General features: G+C 36.4%; 1 protein-coding gene across 4 annotated transcripts in view; it reads right to left on the reverse strand.

The window, feature by feature from the left end:
• Window positions 1-1,974: 1,974 nt before the first annotated feature.
• Window positions 1,975-22,313, reverse strand: part of aldh1a2 (aldehyde dehydrogenase 1 family, member A2) — a 42,120-nt gene continuing 21,781 nt past the window's right edge. Inside the window, exons 5-13 of one of the 4 annotated variants that reach the window (XR_012382273.1) lie at window positions 18,561-18,622; window positions 17,120-17,248; window positions 16,619-16,732; window positions 8,930-9,032; window positions 7,120-7,402; window positions 5,668-5,978; window positions 5,434-5,591; window positions 2,903-2,977; window positions 1,975-2,824 (exon numbers count right to left, since the gene is read on the reverse strand). Coding sequence is in view for 2 of the 4 variants with exons in the window: in XM_073906082.1 (XP_073762183.1) it covers window positions 2,752-2,824; window positions 2,903-2,977; window positions 5,434-5,591; window positions 5,668-5,832; window positions 7,218-7,402; window positions 8,930-9,032; window positions 16,619-16,732; window positions 17,120-17,248; window positions 18,561-18,622 (1,064 nt within the window). In the remaining 2 variants the exon portion in view is untranslated. 4 annotated transcript variants of the gene reach the window in all.

Raw genomic sequence — 22,313 nt, forward strand, 5'->3', positions numbered from 1 at the left:
AACAGTATAAAATGTATGGAAACCTATTTAATGTCCCCACCTTTTACAAAAACAAACATACTAACATACTTTGGACTAAGCCAAAGAAAAATTAACCCGAACCTAATCCCTAATTTGCAATTATGTCAACTTATTTTACAAACCCTACAAATAATATTAATCAATCTTACTGGCCTAACAGTTTACTAATTCTCTAAAATTCATTCTGGCATTTGCAGATAGGGTTTGGTTAAGAGATAACTCCTAATCTTGCAAGTATTTTACTAACCCTAAAAAGTCTGATTTGCTTATGAATCCACAGACATAAGGAACTTAGCAAAATATGTCTATGTATTTTACATGTAACTTACTAATTCACTACAAAACTTTCAAAGAGAGTATATGGATATACGTAAAACCTTACAGATTGTCAACAGAATGTTTTTATTTGCAATAATCTTGTGACACACTTGTAGTCACTAAAATCTCTATGATTTGATCACATTTATTACATTGAAATATCTTCTTAAAACATTTTCTCCAATTAACATCGCTGATATTGAGAAGATATCTCATAACGGCTTTATCTGTCTTGAGGGAATGAAAGACGTTGAAGTGTCTTAAACACCCTGCTGTAAAGTGATTTGAGAAATGGCAGAAGAGGAGAAAGTGTCTCCCTCTGGAGGAGGAGCTTGTAAAGAGAGCTGCAGTCCTCCAGTTCCCACCAGCTTAGCTTTCTCCGCTTATCTTGATGAAGACAAATGAACACATTCTAGCGTCTAATGTTGCAATCCCCCTTTAGAACATCTGCACTTACAAATGTGACTTGCATTTGTTTTATCAACTACTTGGCAACGTGTAGGAAATCCATGGATATTTGCAAAAGATTGATTGGATTTGGAAATGGACGCCAGAGCCTATTAAAGAGATAATACACAAATGTTTAATTCATCCTCAAGTTCAGTAGATGGGAAGGTTATGTGGATCTATTTGCCCATAAATCCTCTGAAAGATCATAGGCTAATGATCAGTGAATGATACTTATCAGACTCCAGAAGTGTTTCATCTAATAAATGTGCGTCTCGGAGGAGAGATATTGGAATTGCGATCATGACAGATGACGCCTCGCCATTTAACCTTGGACTATGTCCAAGATGGTTGAAATCCCAGGATCTCCAAGGAGAAAAAATAAATGGTAAGGGTGTGAGAAAGTTAATATTCATTTGAGTTCACTATGCCCTACAAGAGTCATAAAAATGAAAGTACACCCACATAAAGTCTGTAATAACGCTATTTATTGATTTATCATGTTTTTCTTACTAAAAAGCAGCGCTTTTACACTACTGTCATGTAGAAATATCGGTGTGAACTTGGTACACTGTAATCATATGAGGCTCCAGGGAATTATAAATACTATTTGACAGACTCCTAAGGAGGGAAGGGTCGATGACACCATTGTGCAACAACGTCAGATGAATTAAACAATCCGCCTGCAAGCTTCCAACACTTTCTTCTCCTGATTGGGTTACTCTTGATCAAAACATGCGACACTCTATGAGGTGAAACAAACCACTTTGACGCTTACTAATTCACAGGACTCATGTGGTCCACAGAAATGAAAGATGTCAGTTTAGCTGCCTGATAGTTCAAAGCTCTGTGCTGTCCTTTTCTGCTCTTCCAGACTAGTGCTGTGTAATGCGGCCAAGTCCTTTCATCATTGGTGTTGGTCTGACTAAAGATATCAGCAGATTGGCTGGACCGCTGGGAAAATCCATCGTGACTGTTTCTTTGGGAATGCGACTTCTAAGGTAGTTGCACTACTGGGTGCTTCATTTATCTGGCTCTTGTCTGAAAATCTCTTACCAAACAAACTGACTCAGGCAGTTCTCACCCTGCTTGACATGAAACTCATAGTCATCTGAAAAATGCAACTGAAAGAGAATGAATATATGAATCCCCCCCATAATTCTGTACCAAGACAATTAGGAAAGCACCTTTGCGTAAAACATTTTTTAATGAGGAAATTACTCTATATCTTTAACTTCTGTATTCATAGTACATAATTCTTTAAACCTAACAGTAAATTGGGATCGATGAATGATCATTTGTCAAAAATACACACCACAGATATACATTTTTTTTTAGCTTTTTTTTTTTTTTTTCAGAGGTAAAACATTTTTGTTTACATTGGTCAAGACATCGACAAAGTTATACATTGTAAAAACAATCAAACAATGAAATAAAAAACAATTACACAAATTTAAGAATTAATACTCATTCGATGAAAACATCTTTTTTTCTGAGAGCTTCAGTGGTCTTAGTACAAACTAATATGCCTACTCGATTTCTACCCAGTGGAAAGGTAAGTTAATGATGAGGTTTGAGAATGACACGTCTCTGAAACATCGAACCTCTTGATGCTGAAGATGATCAGAGATTGAGATTGAAAGAGAAGTCACAGTCTGTTAGTGTCTGCACGCTGCTGGTGCAGTGGTCAAAAGCATGGCCCTCCTTCACCGGGACCCGGAGTGCTTTAGTATGGTTAGTGGAGCCGGTGAAAGGGGGACACACAGCTGGAATGGGTGTAGGCAGTTAATGGTGGAGGTGGAGATGAAGGGTAGTTTATGATAACAGCCTATGAGGATGCAGCAGAAGAGGCGCTTCAATGCAGAAGTGATGGGTGGTTTACTGCGTTTTACCACTTTACCCCACCAAAGGATAACGGCTAACATCAAGACTTCCAGCTGCAACGAACATGTACATGTCTGTGCTTTAAGACGTCTTGCCTGACATCTTCATCGTGATGGTTTTCAGCTCTGTGTACTCTTTCAGTCCGATCTCTCCACTGAAACGTGGAGGAAAGCAGAGTATGAGAATGTATGTATAGAAAACAAGATGTCATGTGATTCAGAAAGGCACTTACAGTTCACGGCCATTGCCGGACATTTTGAATCCTCCGAAAGGACACTGGCAGGACATGGCGTTATAACAGTTAATCCTGCACAACAACAAATACATGTCAACTTAGAGATTCCATGAGAGTTTTATGGGTTAAAAGGAAGATGCTAGATTTTGATGTAAGCATCCAATTAAATGTAGAAAAGAGATTTTATATATATATAGAAAATAAATACAATATGTGTACTATATTTAAATGAAATAATGTTTCATCATCATTTACAGTTTTTCCTCAACTGCTTTGGCACAATTTTCTCTTAACATTCTCTGTCAAGATGGTTTGCTGGAACTTAAGAAGATTATTGCATGTCTGCAAAATGTAGTAACTCCCTCAAAACTTTTCAACTATGCTTCAAAACCTATGTTATTGTGTCAGTAGTTTGGCCAATGCCACTAAAACATAAAGGGCCCTATCATACACCCGGTGCAATAAGGTGCAAGATGTGTATGGCATGATTTGTTGCTATTTTCAGACCAGCGCAACAGTAATATGTTTTGCGCTATGTTGTTTAAATAGTAAATCTATTTGCACCACTTTGTAGACTCATGGCTGTTCCAGTCTAGAAAAGAGGTGTGTTAAAGTGCATTGTTGGCCCGTTGCTATTTTGAGGAACTGACAGCGCCAATGATCACCTAAAAGCAGGTATAAAGTCCAGCAAAAAGAGCGATATTTATGAACCTATGAAGGTCCAAACGCTTACACATTGCTTAATATACACAGGATGTACAGCAATACACAAAAATCTTTACACATGAAAAAAATTAAAGGATTAAAATGTAAAAAAAATAATAATACATTTGTCCACCTGTTGGGTTTTGGAGACGTATGTATCACCATATAGGGCATAAGAATAGGATGTATGTTTGGATACAACTCCACACTTGGTTATTAGTGTTCATTTATTCATTAGAAAAACAATTATTACTGAATCTAAATTCAAATTTTTGTGCTTAAATAAAATTAATTATTAGTTTACTTATTCACGAAAGTAAAGGAGTAAAGAGTAAAAGTTAAGTAAAGAGAGTAAAGAGGTCAAATAGAAGAGGCTCGTTCTTTATCCTCTAAACTGTTTCTCGCTAGTGAAGCATTTAATTTTTCCGCTAACAAAGTCCACCATGTAAATAGCAAATGTACCATGGCATGACACAGCTGACTCTTAAAAGGAATGGGAGATGACACTCTGATTGGATTAATGCAGGATATGCTCAAAACACACCCTATTTCTGCTGAGAATTTTGTAAAAATAAAAAGTATCATAACTAAAAATGTAATATATGAAATAAGAAATATTAGCTTTATAAATTTTATTTAATGTTTACAATGCAAATCCATCTAGATCCACCAATTTGGTAAACAAAGTCTCTCATATAATATATCTACTAAAAGACAGAAAATATTACTTTACAAACTGTATTGTAAATAAATCAAATGAACACTTTCATATTAGTCAATATTATTGCTGAAAAACTGAATTAATGTAAATGTACATACATTTACACAAGTAAATAAATAGACTCAATGATGGGCTCAAAATCTGCCAAAATCTGTGCACACAGATTCCGTGTGGGCCTATAACTCATTAAGAGAATAGCAAAAGTGGATTCAGACACACTTTAATGCCATACGCTGTAGACTTTGTGCTTAGATCATTAAAATAAAGCCCAAAGTGTATTTGTCATCGTGTGAGCCACACTGCTCAAAATGATTAGCTGTTTTTTCAGCATGACAGTCAACCATGGAAAATAGGGTTTTAAAAAATCTGATATTTGTTGAGAAGTGAAAAAAAATAAACATTGATATTTATACAGTACATTTATTTTTGTATGAATGTATGACAATCTTGCTTGACTAATTGCTGTTTTGTATATTTCATAGTTCTTATGTTACCACAAATACATACAAAAAACCTACAAAATAGCATCCATGAAATAATCTATTCTTGGTGGACTTCCTGTTGCTCATGTTGGCCTTGCCAGAAATTACACTTCTTTCAATTGCTCTTCCACAACATTTTGGTTGATTTGTGGTGTAAACGTGTTTGACAACTGAGTTAATTGTTTTGAGTTTGATGGCTTACACAATGAAAAATTATTGAGAAGTTATGAAGAGTTTACCAATTTAAATAAGAATCGACTCAGTTTTGATCAACAAGCCATATGTAATTAGTTTTTGTCCAAACTGCAGACAACTGTGCTTACTCTTTGCACACATGTGCTTAAATAAAAAAAAATGACAATCTGAAGTGAACAATAAGCTAATTGTTTAAAGAGCTGAACATGTGGTTTTGAAAAATAAAATTTATCAAGAAATGAGCCAAAGCAATTGAAAAAAACTGTAATGTAAAAATAAAACCATAATCATAGTATTTGTATTATTTCTTTACACATTTAAAGTCTTTTGGTGACTAATGGTTGGAATCTAGTTTTTTTGAAAGATATTGCCAATGATTTGGCTATCTATATTTTTTGTGACTTTTGTGTAAGTTTTTGTCTTACCAGACGGTGCCGGCCTGCACTGCTGCAGAGATGGTCATGGCCTTGCTGATATCTCTGGTGAAGACGGCCGCTGCCAGACCGTATTCTGTGTTGTTGGCTCTCTCAATCACTTCTTCAATTGTTTTGAACTTCATGATTTGCTGAACTGGCCCAAATATCTACAAAAAAGTAGTTGTTTTAGTTAACCATTTGAATTTAGATTGATCATTTAGAGATAAAAAAAAAAAATCAGACCTCCTCCTTGGCGATGCGCATGTGGTCCTTCACATTAGAGAAAACTGTGGGCTCCACGAAGAAGCCTTTAGTAGGAGGAGCTTTGCCTCCACACTCCAGCTTGGCTCCTTCAGTGATGCCACTCTGGATGAGCTCCAGCACACGTCTCTGCTGCTCCTCGCTCACCTGACACAAACACACACACACACATTTGTCAATCATTATTAATGTACAGCTATTCCTCAAATTCTGATAAAACCCCTACTTTGACTTAAACAAATATCAGTTGTTTTTAATATAATAGTTTAAAAAAGAATTGTAATATTTATGCACTGGATTTATTAGGCGTGTTTTAGTAAAATGTTAAAATTTGTTTTACTATTTAAATGAAATTAAATTCTGATGGCATTTCTTTAGCAAGTTGACCATTTTTTCATTGATGACAACTTGCCAAATAATTTATTGTTTTCACATGTCATGACTAAAAATAAGGATCTAAACTCTCAGTGATGTGTGCGGTTAAAACATTTTCCAAAAATGAATACAAGCATGTCTGAAAACATGGTGCCAGTTTGCTATGTTGAAGTTTGAAAATTTTGTTATCAGTAGTTTACAGAACAACATTTCTTTTTTCCAGACACATAACAAATACTAAATCACTAACAAATAATACATGTCTTATTTTTTCCATAGCTGTTAAAATGTCATTTATTTGTTTGATGCAAAAGCTGAATTTTCAGCTGCCACTGTAGGGGAAACCAGAGCATTCATTCATTCATTTTCTTTTTAGCTTAGTCCCTTTATTAATCCGGTCTTGCCACAGCGGAATGAACCACTAACTTATTCAGCATATGTTTTACGCCAGGGATGTCAGACTCAATTCCTGGAGGGCCGCAGCTCTGCACAGTTTAGTTCCAACCCGAATTAAACACACCTGATCAAACTAATTGAGTCCTTCAGGCTTGTTTGAAACCTACAGGTAAGTGTGTTGGAGCAGGGTTGGAACTAAACTGTGCAGGGTTGCGGACCTCCTGGAATTGAGTTTGACATCCCTGTTTTACGCAGTGGATGCCCTTCCAGCAGCAACACATCACTGAGAAACATCCATACACACTCATACACTACAGACAATTTTAGCCTACCAAATTCACCTATAGCGCATGTGTTTGGACTTGTAGAGGAAACTGGATCACCCGGAGGAAACCCACATGAACACAGGAAGAACATGCAAACTCCACACAGAAATGCCAACTGACCCAGCTGGGACTCGAACCAGCAACATTCTTGCTGTGAGGCGACAATTCTAACCACTGAGCCACCATGCCACCCCCTGATCTAAGTTGTGCTTCTTTTTAATTTTGTGAAAATTGTGACAGATTAAATGTGACATATGATTCTTTGATTAATAGAAGGTGTATTCATCAGCATTCATTTGAAAAGAAAATCCTTTGTATCATTAAAAAATGTCTTCACTGTCACTTTTGATCAATGTCGTGCTTTCTTGTTTTAACAAAAAAAATTCTCTGTATAACTGTGTGTGTTTTAATTTTTAAATAAGAATAGTGTGCTACCTGAGGTCCGTGTTCAGTGGTTGGGTCAAAGGGATTTCCCACTTTCCTCCTCTGTGCTCTCTCAACACTTCTTCTCACAAACTCATCATAAATGGGCTCCTCAACAAAGATACGGGAACCAGCAGTGCAGCATTGACCGTTATTGAAGAAAACCCCCTGATGGGCCTGTTCTAATGCCAGCTCAACTGAAACACAGACAATACATTTTTATACATCTACAAGCCGCATAAGCAGTATTAAAAGGTTTGAAACACTAAGATCATGTCTAGCAGAACTATTAAACAAGGAAAAGGTTTTTTTTTTTAAAGGAAAAAGGACTTTAAAAAGTCTTAACAGATTTACTGGATTTTATTTTAAGTATGTGTTTGAGCAAATTATTCATAGTGGTTTAATTACATTAAAGTCTGATAACTTTTCTACCAAATCAATTTTCAAATATTCTTATTTTAAAGCATTTTCCCTTTTTTGCAAATTGGTCAAAATAACAAATATTATTATACATACAGTGCTCAGCATAATTGAGTCCACCTCATTTTGAAATTTTTTGTATTTATTTATTTCTCAGTGAATACAGGCTATGTATTTTGGTGCATTTAAACAAAACAGATTTATTAAGCAGATATATTTATTAAAATAATGTTTAGTCACCAAACTATTTAGAAATTGAAAGATAATATGATTAAGTTTAAGCTAAATATTGCAAAAAAATTATAACCAACAAAATCTCAACTAAATTATACAATTTTTTTTTGCTTCTCTTGATTTAAAATTGTTTTTAATATTTTTCTATAACACATATACATTTGGCTTTAGTAGTTTGTGGAGCGTTATCGTAAGTTATTCTGTTAGATAAGCTCCAGATTTAGCTTCAGTATTGACAAATCTAATGTATATGCACAAATATAATACTGTATAGCTTCCTAATAAAATATGAATATTTTTTATTAATTTATTACTTTAGTTTTATTTTTTATGACTGAACATTAGAGTTATTCAATCAAAATCATATTCTGAAGTTAGAACAGTGGCACTTTATGTTTAGTGTCTCTTTTATGTCTTTAGACTCTTTAAAAATGAAAATAAACATGACACATTTTGTTATTTTAAGCAAAAAAGAAAACCTCTAAATGACAAATATTCAAGAAAAAATAAAACACAGGTGATAATTAGGAAACATCCTCAAAAATGCCTTCTAAAATAATTGATGAATAGTTTTGGAGCCATTGAATTCTGCTCAGGCATTTGTAATACGTTTTTCTATGGTGCGTCTGCTGTTTATGCACAGATCCATGCTTATGTGTACATCTGGGTGAGATAACAGACACCTGGGAAAAGGCTGGACTGGCAGACTTTGGCATTTGACGGGTTAATGGAGCAGGCAGATTTACGGTTCTAGTGTGATGTGGTCCATTCAGCTGATTTATGGGGGGGCTGTGCTCGCGGCTGCTGAAAGCATTTAAAGCACTGACGTGCGCCTTGGTTTGGTGGGCTACATCCAGCCACTAATGTCCAGCAGTTTAGGAAGTGAGACTCATTTGCATGCAGGTAAGCCTCTTCAAAACTCATGATTTTTCTTTCTTTGGTTCAGACGCAGCTCTAAAAGCTCCCTGAAGGTCTTTGATGTGAAGTGACAGTCTGAAGCAGCACCTGTGCACAAACTGTTGCAGCGGGACAACAGGAGGCCAGCCGTAAAACAGTGTCTGAATACTTACAATCAGCATCTGCAAAAATGATGTTGGGACTCTTTCCCCCGAGCTCCAGCGTGACTCTCTTCAGATTGCTCTTTCCTGCTGCTTCTTGGATCAGCTTGCCTACCTGTGGAGACAGAGACGAGGAGCCTTAATCACAGCAGAGGAGCCTTACTAAATCTCCCTATCTGTGGGACGCTGTCATTAATAAATCGTCCCCTGCTCTTTGACTGGACAACCAGCAGCATTATCAGGCCCCTGAGCTTCAGCCCACATCTTAAATTTCTATTAGTGCTCGCGGAGGATGGAATGTCCCGCATGCAACAGTATCTGCTGGCTAATGGAGAACAGGAAGATCTGACCGCAGGTTTGTGTAGGATGCTCGACGCTGTCACAAAATAACAGTAAAACAAGACCCTAAAAATACATTTATTGGCTTTGTTAGTGACTAAATGAAAACACATGTACTTGAGATTATCTGAACTGAATTACCGCAGTGACATTTATACTAAACCGAACTGAATCTGAATTTATTTAACAAGAACCACACCAGCATTCTACCCCTACTCTTCTGCCTGCCTAATGTTATGACTTCTCAGACTGTCTTTTCTTCATCTATGCTGTAAAAAATGTTGGGTTCCACACTATCGATTTGTGTTTTTGACATGAAAGAATTAAATTGAAAGTTAGCTCATTAGTTATTACAAATTTAAGTTGATTGAACATAAAACAATTAAGTTGCCCCTCCAAAACCTCAAGAATTGTGTCGTTTCAGCTCATCAAGTATTTTGAACAAAAATCAAACAAAGTTTTATGAGTGTATGTTAAACTTTTTTATTTATTAACTTAGTCCCTTTGCATGCCCTTTCAGCTGCAACCCAGTAATGGGAAACATCCACACACACACTCATTCACACATGTACACTACAGCCAATTTAGTGTATTCAATTCCCCTAGAGCGCATGTCTTTGGACTGTGGGGGAAACCAGAGCACCCGAAGGAAACCCACACCAACATGGGAAGAACATGCAAACTCCACATACCAATGCCAACTGACCTAGCTGGGACTCAAACCAGCGACCTACTTGCTGTGAGATGACAGTGCTAACCACTGAGCCACGGTGTCGCCTGTATGTTAAACTGTTCTGACAAAATCTACATTGTAAAAAGCACAAGAAATAAAGATGAATCAAACAACTTGAGTTATCTGAGCTTGAGGAGAATTTGTTGAATTGGTCCATTTTGTTCACAGCTCTTCCCTGAATGGGTTCCCATCTAAACTGAATTTCACACTAAAGTAGTGGACTTGCTCTCGTCTTACGCGCTGTTTAACAGTGCAGACATCACACAGCTGCTGGCCGTGGCCTCGCTTCACATCACATGCTCACATCAAGCTATTCTTTTCCAATTGCGAGTGTGTGTGCCTAAGTGTGTGGTATTCAATACAATGTGGGGACCAACTGTCTCCACATGTATAGAAATTTCAGTATTTTTTTGAACATGTAAGGGAAATTTTTCTTGAGGAAAGATTGCTAATAGATCATACAGAATGAAGCAACTGTACATGTAAAAATGCAGATTGTTTTCAGTGAGGGTTAGAGTAAGTGCACTGAATATACAATCTGCACAGTATAAAAATCATTACATCTATGGGAAGTCCCCATAAAACATGAAACCCCAACGTGTGTGTGTATGTTGTGAAGAGAGAGAAAAGTGCGTCTCTTCACAGCCAGCTTTAGAGGCGAGCAGCGCTCCTAACCATAAACAAACATTTGTACATTTTTCCTTTCCGCAAAACTTACGTACTGACAGTGAATATTTTCTCTATCTGTTTTCCATCAGATAGCGGAAAGAGAAGGGGAGAGGGAAGAAGACAAGTGAAAACAATCCTCCTCTGACACTCTCATTCAGTGGAAAAACTGAAGAATGTCAATGCAGTGTTTGCACGTATGTCAGTGTCTAACTCTCACAGATGCTATATGTATGTGAGAATTTTTCTCTATTTTGGGAAGGGTATGTTCCCTTTTTTCCAAGCTAAATGATAATCCAACACTCAAATATTCTTAAAAACAAATCTTACTGACACCAAACTTATCCACAGTTGTGTTGAACTATACATCTAATAGCCTATCAATCATTTGCAGTCTTTTAAACTGAACTAAAGCAACTGATTTGAAGTTAAACATTATCTCAATTAACTGTTTAGTCTTTAAAGGGTACTATATATAACAGAGAATTCGTTTGAATGAAATTATTCATTAAAGCAAACGTTCAGTTTTACATACAGTATAAGTAAGTGAACTGTTAAAATGATTAAGTCCACTACACTGAATCAGACTTTCCAATGTCACTCAAAACAAAGTAATTCACAGGAATGAATTATACTTTCCAAAAATGAACCAATTCACTATCCGAATTTCTAAAGCTACATGCAAGAGATTGACTTTGGATCAACTGACTCATTTGAATGAATCTGAATTTCACAATATGAAAGATTTCATGTTTCATTACCTCAGTACATATTTCAAAGACAATGACAATGTCCTTGCACTATAAAAAAAATGAAGGTTCCACTTTTTTTTTTTTTTTTTTTTCTGCAACGATGCTATAAGAGTCATTTTGGGTTCCAAAAAGAACCTATTAGTGAAAAGTTTTTAAAAGAACTGCTTTTATTTTTAGTGCAAAAAATATTTTAGTATTATGAAAAAGTTCTATTGAATATTAATGGAAGCCTTAATGCCAATATATAACCTTAATTTTAAGTGTGTGGTTGCACTAACTGGTTTAGTGCTAATTGCTGCAAAAATTAACAGTATCACTTTATTTTGATGGTCTGTTTGTTGAATTTAAGTTGCATTGCATCTACATGCCAAGTAATTCTCATTAGATTATAAGTAGACTTTTTGGTTGGGGTTAGGGTTAGTGTATGTTGACATGCACTTGCAAAGTTTCTTATAGTCAGTTAAACGTCTGTTGAAGGAGATTATCAACAGAAAATAAGCAGACAGTCTACTAATACTTAAAAGAGAAGTGATTGGTATGTAGTTGCAATGCAACTTTTTGTCAAGAAAAGGTGCAACAGGGACATTTAAAACAAAGTCTTACCAAATTAATTTTAGAAACCTAAATGTAAGAAATATGAACCATTTAATAAATGGCACTGCACACAAACAGACTAGACTCCACAAATATCAGCAATGGGCAAGCCACAATACACCAGAATTTTTGGTCTCACTTTATATTAAGTGGCCTTAACTAATATGTACTTACACAAGAATTAATAGTTTGTTACAATGTAATTATTGTGTAAATACATGTATTTATTGTGTACTTATGCTTGATTAAATACATGTATGTAATTACATCTGTAATTAACTTCTGTAATTACATTTGTAAATACACTGTTGACCATCCCTTACACTTTAACCCACCCTCTAACCTACCCATACCACCAAACCTGTCCATAACCCAACCCCTATCCCAACTCAAGAGCACCATAAGTGTTCTCAAATACATTATGAACACAGTAAGTACATTGTATTTATTTTTTGATGCAAGTACATAGTAGTTAAGGACACTTAATATAAAGTGGGACCGAATTTTTTACTCCCTCAAGGAGATGCTTTCCCTGCTCCCTCCACCCCTGGACTAGTCCTCCCTAATACACACACACACACACAGACACACATGGCTGAAGTGACTCAGAGTCTGTGCATGAACACACACTCACAGCATGAGAGATCTCAACTGCTTAATCAAGTCCAGATCAGAGGCCAGCAACACCCACAGCAGCGGTGCTGACGCGAGGAGGCCACTGAAGGCTTGTGTGTGTGTCTGCAGCAGTAAAGAGGAAGCAGAGGGTGGAGTGTGTGCTGACCAGTTTCCTCTGAAAGTCACAAAGTGGAAGAGTAGGTGACGACGGCTGGGCTGGAACTGTGACGCCACACTCATTTGAGGATTTGTGTGGCCTGCTGACGCATCTTTCCAAGTCTCAGTCATCACATTTTTTGCTTTATCAATAATATTTCGATTAAAAAGAAAGAAACAGTCATCGCCGTCATCAAAATAGATGATAACTGGGAAATGGCAGTTAAGTCATTTCCCAGTTATCGTCTATTATGATGAAAAGAAACATCTGTTGCTTTTCAGCAAGAGCTTTTCAAGGACACAAGCTTAGGTTTGTTTTCCGTGGAAACAACACTTCTGTTTGTTCTCTTATCAGTGGGAGTTGAACTGTCCAAGCACAGACCCATGCACACCATTCTCTAATGCTACTACAATGAAGATATATGCACATTTTACCGTTCAAATTTTTTTTATTATTAAAAAAAGACAAATATAATTTGTCCATTCAGGACAATTACTCAGTTTCAGATCACTGTTTTTTATTTTAATCTTTTTTTAAACTTAGATATTTAAAATAAAATAATAATGCTTGTGCTCGATGGTCACATGATTCTTCACAAAGTATTTTAATACACAAATCTTCTGCTGAGTTTGCATTATTATTAATGCAAAAATGGATGACCTGCTTAAGGCCCAACCCCAATTTTACCCCATAGCCCTTCCCCTTACGTCTACTCTGTGTTTTGCGCATTTGTGTGAATGAGTAGGGGTGTTCCAATTCTCTTTAGCTTGAAGGTATAGGGCTAAAAGGAAGGGCTTGATAGCCCTTGAAATTGTGATTTTTCAGGACCACACTCAATACCAAGGGGTATGAAAATTTTTAAGAATACACCAGCATAACTGCACACAAAAGTAAGGAGATGCACAAATTGGTGTTTTTGTCATTATTATGAATTTTTACAACAAATAAGCATATGTTTGAAGACATACATACTGACATTTGTGTTTTACTGTCTTGCTTTTTAAAAATATTTTTAAAAACCCGATAAATTTCGCTATCTATAATCCCTTATAATAACTCTTGTATAGTAGTTCTGCAATATACTTTCACATAATAGATAATATAATTCCAGTGTAAATTAGAAAACTTTTTTTAAAGAATTACTTAATCAACAAAGTTCCAAAGAACAGCGTTTATGTCATAATGTTTTGTAACATTGTAAATGTAGCTTTTGCTAAATTTTAAATGCCATGTAATTGCATGAAATTGCTCCAATCTGTCTGTATATATATATATATATATATATATATATATATATATATATATATATATATATATATATATATATATATATATATATATATATTTATATATTTATATATTATTATTAGATTATTTATTTATTTATTTTTTGGAAAAGCCAGACTATGATTGTAACTCGCCTTATCCTGCATTGCTGTGATTTTTTTTCTCTTTTTTTAAAGACAGGTCATTTGCAATGTGCATTTTTTATTTAATGTATAGATAAGATTAAATTTTGCTGCACAAAAACCCACTATAAAGCTCACTTATAACTGGGAATGTAAACAAAACCTTTTTTCTTGTCAAGCTAATAAGCCTAAGCTTATCTGTTTTAAACACCACCAAATTCACTTCAATTAATAGCAAAACACTAGCCTCATGTGTAAGAAGAGATCAAAACATACACAGAAATATTTTGATTTATATGACTCTGTAATTGAATAAAGGGTTTAAGGGCTTTTAGCAGCGAGGCAAGTGTAGCTAGAAATAATCACTGGTTAAAACACGCTGTCACAGCAGAGTTATGTTGCTGTCGCTGAGGCCTGTTTTCATGCGGTAAATTCTGTGTGCCTAACATGGTGCCTATTTTCAGTCCCTGGCTTTCTATTAAATTTATACAGTTGGCTTCAAAGAGTCATTTCTCCTCCAGGGGCCACAGTGTAGCTGTCTGATGCATAGGGCTCAACAGAAAGGGAAGTCATTATACAGTATGCACGGGACACTTATAAAGTGTAAATGAACTCAGGTGTCCAACCAGACTGGCACAACACTATTGGCACATTTTAGATGTTTGGGCTCTGTACAGACAGACCACCTGTGGATTAACATGTCATTCCCACATCCACCTAAAACCTGTTTATTAGAAATGATTTTGGAAAGCAAGGTGGTCTACTAAGCATTTCTCGGTGCGAGTGTGTGTGTAGTATGAGACAGCAGACAGTCCCCCTATAAACACAACTTCTCAGACTTTTCATTACAGCCACTTTTAGTAATGGGGTATAAACACATTAACCCTTTACTGTTAAGGGGGAAAACATAAACCAATTGGGGTACAATGGCTTTTCAACAAAAGTGTTAGCATATTTTTTCAAATCTTATCAGGGGAATTCTGGGAGTTGCAGATAACTGAATACAATGTAAACTGAGCTCAATGTAGCATTTATTACTATCAACAGTGACTGTCAACATCCAAATCTAATCTAGCTCCCTTTTTGTCAACTGTGATACCTTCATCTAATCAGTTTTGGAAGCAGAATAAATGAATCTTTCACTACTTTTGATATCTCACAATCTTGTGCTTTCCCTTCCCGTCAGTTGAGTCAAAAATAAAGCTAAAAGCTGCTCTTTATGGTTTTATTGATGATTACATTTTCACCAACTTTTTTCATTTCTAGTGAGAATGTAGTATTGTGGAAATGAAATATTATCATAGTTAACCCTAAATCTCTACATTCTCATTTCTAGTGAGAATGTAGTATTGTGGAAATGAAATATTATCATAGTTAACCCTAAATCTCTCTCTATTTTGTTGTAGATCATTCAGTTATTACGTCACCCATAGGTTTCTGAAGACCGCAAACGAAGCAACAAGTAGGCGTGGCCAACCGTTGCCATTTTGTTCGCACTTAATTGCACCCACTGGGGTAAATAAATAATGGCGAAGAGGTGGAGCGTGAGTGGAGCATTTTGCTTAGACAGGATTTTCTTTGAGAGAAACGCTTAATACTGCATTACCTGCAACTTGTTTGTGTTCTGAACACATAGGCTTGGTATGGTACTATATCAATAAAGTCTTTTAAAATCACTATTTTAATACACTATTTTTTTCTACAGGAGGAAAATGCTAATTACTTCACAATACTTCAGATATACAGTAGTCTGTGTTAGTAAACGCAAGGCTATTGATGAAATCCAGGCATAAGACTGTATGACAACGCTTCAGATGACTGTTCTAGAGCTTATGCACATGTATGAATGTGAGTGTATGGGTGTTTCCCCGTACTGGGTTGCGGCTGGAAGAGCTTCTGCTGCATAAAACATATGCGACCTCTAATAAATAAGGGACTAAGCCGAAGGAAAATAAATGAATGAATGAATGAATGAATGTCAATATGTAATTGCATACTTGTTTACACAGAAAAGAGTTACAGACGCGGTTTAGAAAGAGAATGGCAGGCAAACATCAGCAAGCTACTGTCCTTTTTAAAGTTTGGTATTGTAATTACTACCTGAAAACAAAGTTTTCTCTTTGGCAGATGGCTTGTGATGTTTTGCAGTGATGTTGCATGTTCATGCGCTCTGAAGTCATGGGTTTGGTTGGCGATTTGCAGGGTGGGTGGTAGGCTTTCAGTGCTGTCAGGCTAATGTTAGCATTTTCCAAGATCTAGCATTGCATGTTTAACTTAAACACCTAATTTGTCAAATATGATACCTTACAAACTTGTGGATGCTTATTGAGGACCACAAGACTGCAGAGTCCAAATCAAGAGTGTAAAGTTACACCGGCGGAAAGGAGGATGAGGGAAGAGGGTGGGATTCTTCCATTTGTCCGATAGGAAAATTACCTCAGTCGATCCTGTAAACGCCACTTTGTCTATGCCCATGTGCGAAGAGATCGCGGCTCCTGCGGTTGGCCCATAGCCTGGCAAAATATTGACGACTCCCGGTGGAAACCCAGCCTGTGAAAACAGTATGAGAGGAAAAAGCTTTAGACAAGAGTTGAGCCAAGAACACCACAGGCCGTGGAGGGGGAATCCAGGCCCACCCCGACCTCCCTACAGGCCCTGTGGAAGAGAGGATGGACAGAACATCAAAAGAAGAGAGGAAAGTAGGCCTCTTAATCCTAGAGAAAAGGGAGAGGCAGAACAACAAAAGTCTGGCTGCAGCAGGGAACAAATGATGAAATATCATGCATTTGCATCTGTACATGTGTTGATGTTGCTTTTGGATGACTTTGATCACTGTACGGCTGCATTATGGATGTTATGTGGTCAGAATGGACTGACAGATATCAGAATTTTCAATCTGTCCGTTCACAACAGTGTTGTAAAATCATAGTGCTGTACCTCTTTGATCAGAGCGCCGAGGTAGAGGCAGGTGAGAGGGGTTTGCTCAGCAGGTTTCAGGACAACCGTGTTCCCGCAGCTCAGCGCCGGCCCCAATTTCCATGCTGTCATCACCAGGGGGAAGTTCCACTGTACAGACATAGGTCAGGAACTTACTGTGGGAGCTCGTTCAAACAAACTCATATCTTTGTTTCTGAAGAGCATAACTCCTTCACTAATGATATCAGGCTCTGCACGCTCATTTAGAAACTGAAAATTTCTGTATCAATCCAGTCTGGTTACTTTGTGACCTAAGCATATTTTTGTTCATGAGGTGATTAATAAGAACAAATAGAGTGCTTACAGTTATCTTTTTTGTGTGTGTCACCCTTTCTATTTCTGTCCTTCAAGTGTACCTCCCACTCATTCCTTCCTTTCTCTTTCATTATATTCTTTGTTTCGTTTTCTGTCTTCTCTGTCTCACTGGCACTGGCCATCATTTCCCTCTGCTGACCTGTTTTTAGCCAATCATACACTGACAGATAAGACACTTAAATACTTCCAGTAATCTGCAAAATTTACTTTAAACCCATTGAAATAGCAAGATTGTGAAGTCTGAAGTCTGATTGAAATGAATATTTAAAGAAATGAATGAGAGGTACACACTGATAAAAATCTATGCGATAGTAAAGTAAATACTATATAAACATGACTGAAAAAATGAATGTAATTTCTACAATAAGTCATTAGATTCAGGTAATAATAAATATAAAAAGAAACTAAGGCTTGAGCTTATAGTTATATTTTGTTTAAAATAGTTTGTTTACTTGTTTACCATCCAATTTTCTTATAACAGTGTTCCCGTCATGCACTGGAGCATTTCGCACATTACATCACAATGTTTTCCAGTCATTTTTACACTGTTTTATCATTGCTTTTGCTGTTAGCTCTATACTATATATAGAACACTGAAAAAAAAGCTTCATTGGATTTACGTTTTTTTTTTTTAAAGGTTTATATGGGCTGAAAATAAACAAATAAATTTAATGTAGTAATGTTCAACTTAATTTGTTTAAATTCAGCCCATATAAATAGTTTGCAACCACTTACTTTAAAAAATACATAAATCCAATTAATCATTTCATTTTCAGTGTATAGTAGCTCGTCTTTTTATAATATCTGTTCATTTTATGCTCAAAATAACATTGATATCCACTGTTCATCATCATTATTCACTGTGTATGACATTTTTAATAAAATGATACAGTCCAAAAAATGACCAACAACACATACAAATTAAATTTTCAAGTTATGCCAACTTACGGAGCCTTCAAGCACCATATCTAAACCTCAATAAACCTGTCATCCCTCACTAAGGTGTTCAAATGAATCCATTAAAAAGTATGGAGACCGCAAAAAACACAGTATCAAGAAAAACCAAAAACAGGGCCAAAACACTCACAGGAATGATCTGTCCACACACTCCAATGGGCTCATGTCTGGTGAGGGTGAAAAATTCTCCATCTATTTCACAGAGAGAACAAAAGAAAGCAGAGTGTTAGCCAAAGGGTAAACTTATGTCTAATACCCTTCTCACTTGTGAAAGGTAAAATTAAATGACAGAATTATTGGCAGTATATAGTCAGAACATAGAGCAGGAAGATTACTATCAGCTGTCATTGTTACTAACACTAAGTTTCAGTCAAAAGAGCATCAGATTAAACCGCTGTCTACAAAAGAGCCTGTTTTCGTCTTACGGCAACATGGGAAAAAGTGTGATCTCTCCATCCCTCGCTGTGGAAACATGAGGTTGGCGTAAAGCATCTGGACGTGATGCATGCCAATGATTCATCTCACTTGGTGGCCAGATAAGAGATGGCCAAAAACACACATTCTGTTTGTTTGTGTTGTAATTCTATTACGGATGAGATTGGAAATGAAATAAAGCGAATCGCCGTGAGTTCCCACTATGCAAGTTTGGTTTAGCAACACAACAAAGGCCCAGTGCTGAGCTCCAGCGCTGACAGGGGGATTTACAGTTCTTTTCCCCTCCATTCTTCATTTTTATTTCTCCTGCTGTGAAAATCGTATCATAACAGCATGCAGCAGCATGGGTGCTTGTTTGTGTAAGATGAGAGAGTGAATATGAGGGAGACATTATCAAATACATGGGCGACTAGAGTGACTGTGTGCTTTATTCAAGAACTGTATCCACCTTTTTCCTTTTCCCATCAGGCTTTGCGTACATTTTGGGAATAACATCCATAAAACAGGCAGTGAAGTGTTTTTTAAAACAACTAAGTACAAAGGTTGTTTTAGTTAACAAAATTTAAATAAAATTACATTTTAAAAAATTCACAATAAATGAAAAGCTAAAACTAACAGAACAGCAGTCACAGAGAAAATTAAACATTCACATAAACTAAATGATAATTAGCAAAAATAAATGATCTTTTTCAGAAAATGAACAGTATTTGCTGTGAACACATCATCATAATCTATATACATCAATAATCTTTTCATATCTAACTATGTGGTGGAAAATCTGGCCTGCTAATAGAAAACTCCTGCAGATCAGTCAAGCATATTATTATATTAAAAATATATTTTCTATATAAACATAAAATGTGTCCTATCATCTCTTCTTATGCTAACCCAAATTATAAATGCATGTTTAACTACACAAACAGTATGATCTTTAATATGAATAATTTGTCTCTGAATTCCTCATAATTTTCACTTTGTTGCATTGATATAGTTTTGGATTCAGTATTTAAACTATTATTTTATTTTTAGAACACAACAACAAACATTACATTTCACTTTGGTCGACACTATATGTGTTCAGTTCACTCATAAACTAAATATATAAAACCAAAATAGAAATGTGTTCAAAAAATTGAACTAAAAAAAACCAAAAACTAAACTAAAACTAATTAAAACCATTTTGGAAAATTGTACAATATGATAATGGGAAAATAGTATCAAAATAAAAACCAATTTTAAAATGCAAAGATATAATAACCTTGCTGGGTTCAATGAGGTGGCTTTGCATATTACTGCATTGTAATAAGGAATAAAATTGAAATTATATCAAAATTTTAAATTCACATAAACTGAAACTATGCGGAAATAACATACTAAATAACCTAAATAAAATACTAATTAGCCAAATAATGATCTTTTTTTAGAAAATAAACATTTTCTGTGAACACTAATCATCATAATCTATAATCTTTTCATTAACAGTAATTGTATGGAAAATTTTCTTTTTCGGCTTAGTCCCTTTTTTGATCTGGGGTCGCCACAGCAGAATGAACCAGCAACTTATCCAGCATATGTTTTACACAGCGGATGCCCCTCCAGCTGCAACCCATGGACTTGTGGGAGAAACCAAAGCACCCGGAGGAAACTCACATGAACGCGAGGAGAACATGCAAACTCCACACAGAAATGCCAACTGACCCAGCTGAGGCTTGAATCAGCGACCTTCTTGCTGTGAGGCGACAGCACTACCTATTGTGCCACCGTGTCACCAAACTTAAATATTATTACTTGATTTTTAAAAGTGCTGCATAATTTCACTCATTACTTAAGTAATATTTGCTTTACTTGTAATGCCTTACCCCTGACACTGTACACGTGTATACAGTGCTCGAGATGAGGGAGGATGTGAGGGGATGGCATCCCCCTTTTGGAAAAAAATGACAAAAAGCATACCCTTTGTAAAACCACAATCTTCCTTATCATCCCCTTTAGATTAACAACAGTGAGTGTAATGTAAATTTTATTATGAAAATTAAATATTAAAATTCTCTCTTTATGGTATTTTATGACTTATAAACAATGATGATTGACCAATCAGTACTCAGTATTGTAATAAGGCCCATGCACAAGCGCAATACAGTTCTTTGCGCCATTTTGAGGAACTTTTAAAATGTCTAAGAGAGCAGTTCAGATGCAACTTTTTGGATTCTTTAAAAAGAGAACATTTTTATTTGTTTAATATTTAATAATATTTAATATTATATATGTACGCTGTACCTGCCATGCATTACGACATTTCAGAACAGTTTAGGTAGCTTGACGCAAGAATAACTGAAGCTGTTCTATGTTCAATGTAAAACACAGTTAGCAGGGCTTGCTAACATTTACTTTAGCAACCCAAGTTTCTCTGTTAATATCTAACTTACAGCAGATTCTAGGTTCACTGTTTCTAAAATGAACCGCTATTATTATTCCTAAAATCAAAATGCAAATAATGTGATGCATTTTTAGAATCACTGTTGTCCAAATGTTGCTCCATTTTCTCAAAAAGCTTCCAAACAGCTCAGTCGTTGTACATCTTCAAGTGTAGAAAAAGGTGGACAGCACAGTGTATGTTCAGTTAGAGGCTGATCTAATCAGAGAGTGATGGTGACAGACAGTGCTGGAATGCACAATAATTACATGGACGCCGGACACCTCTCTAACCCATGTGACGAGGGGCTCCACACACATACTTGCACACTAATGGCTGCACCGTGACATCAGAGCTGCAAGTCTGCTGCTGTCCCGTAGTCTCCAGGCTCCCTGCCGCGTTCCTTTCAAACAACTAAATTAGCCAGAACAGACCCCCAGTGCCCCCCCTTGCCCCGTAGTGCCCCCCGGCCCCGTAGCTGTCACTGTGCTCCACCGATGGCAGCGCTCCACAGGAGGGCGGCCATTAGCACTCAGATTTATAACTGTTACGGGACCTCGTCTGTTTACCCTCAGTGCACCTCCATAACCCCACAACATCTCCTGCAGGCCTCAGAGAAAACACAGCTCTACCCCGGCTTAGAGCTGCACTCTCTCTGCTCAAGGTCAAACTTCCTAAAATGTCTAGGATGGGTCTGCAAGTAAAGCTCTGAGTGCATCTGTCTCCTCCTTGCTCTCCGAAATGGCATTAAGTTTTTTAAAAGATTAATGTAGCCTACCAAAACGTGTAATGATGCGATGGCATTATTGAGATCATTGTGAAGTTTTATGTAAATATAACCTTTTTAGTTTGGATAGTTTTAATAAATTTCTATATCCTAAATTGATTTTTAAATGGGGCGACGCTCACAGCAAGAAAATAGCTAGTTCGAGCCTCGGCTGGGTCGGTTGGCATTTCTGTGTAGAGTTTGCATGTTCTCCCAGTGTTCACGTAGGTTTCCTCTAGGTGCCTCGGTTTCCCCCACAAGTTCAAAAA

This window comes from Danio rerio, chromosome 7 (genome assembly GCF_049306965.1).
Source record: "Danio rerio strain Tuebingen ecotype United States chromosome 7, GRCz12tu, whole genome shotgun sequence".
Lineage (NCBI taxonomy): Eukaryota > Metazoa > Chordata > Actinopteri > Cypriniformes > Danionidae > Danio > Danio rerio.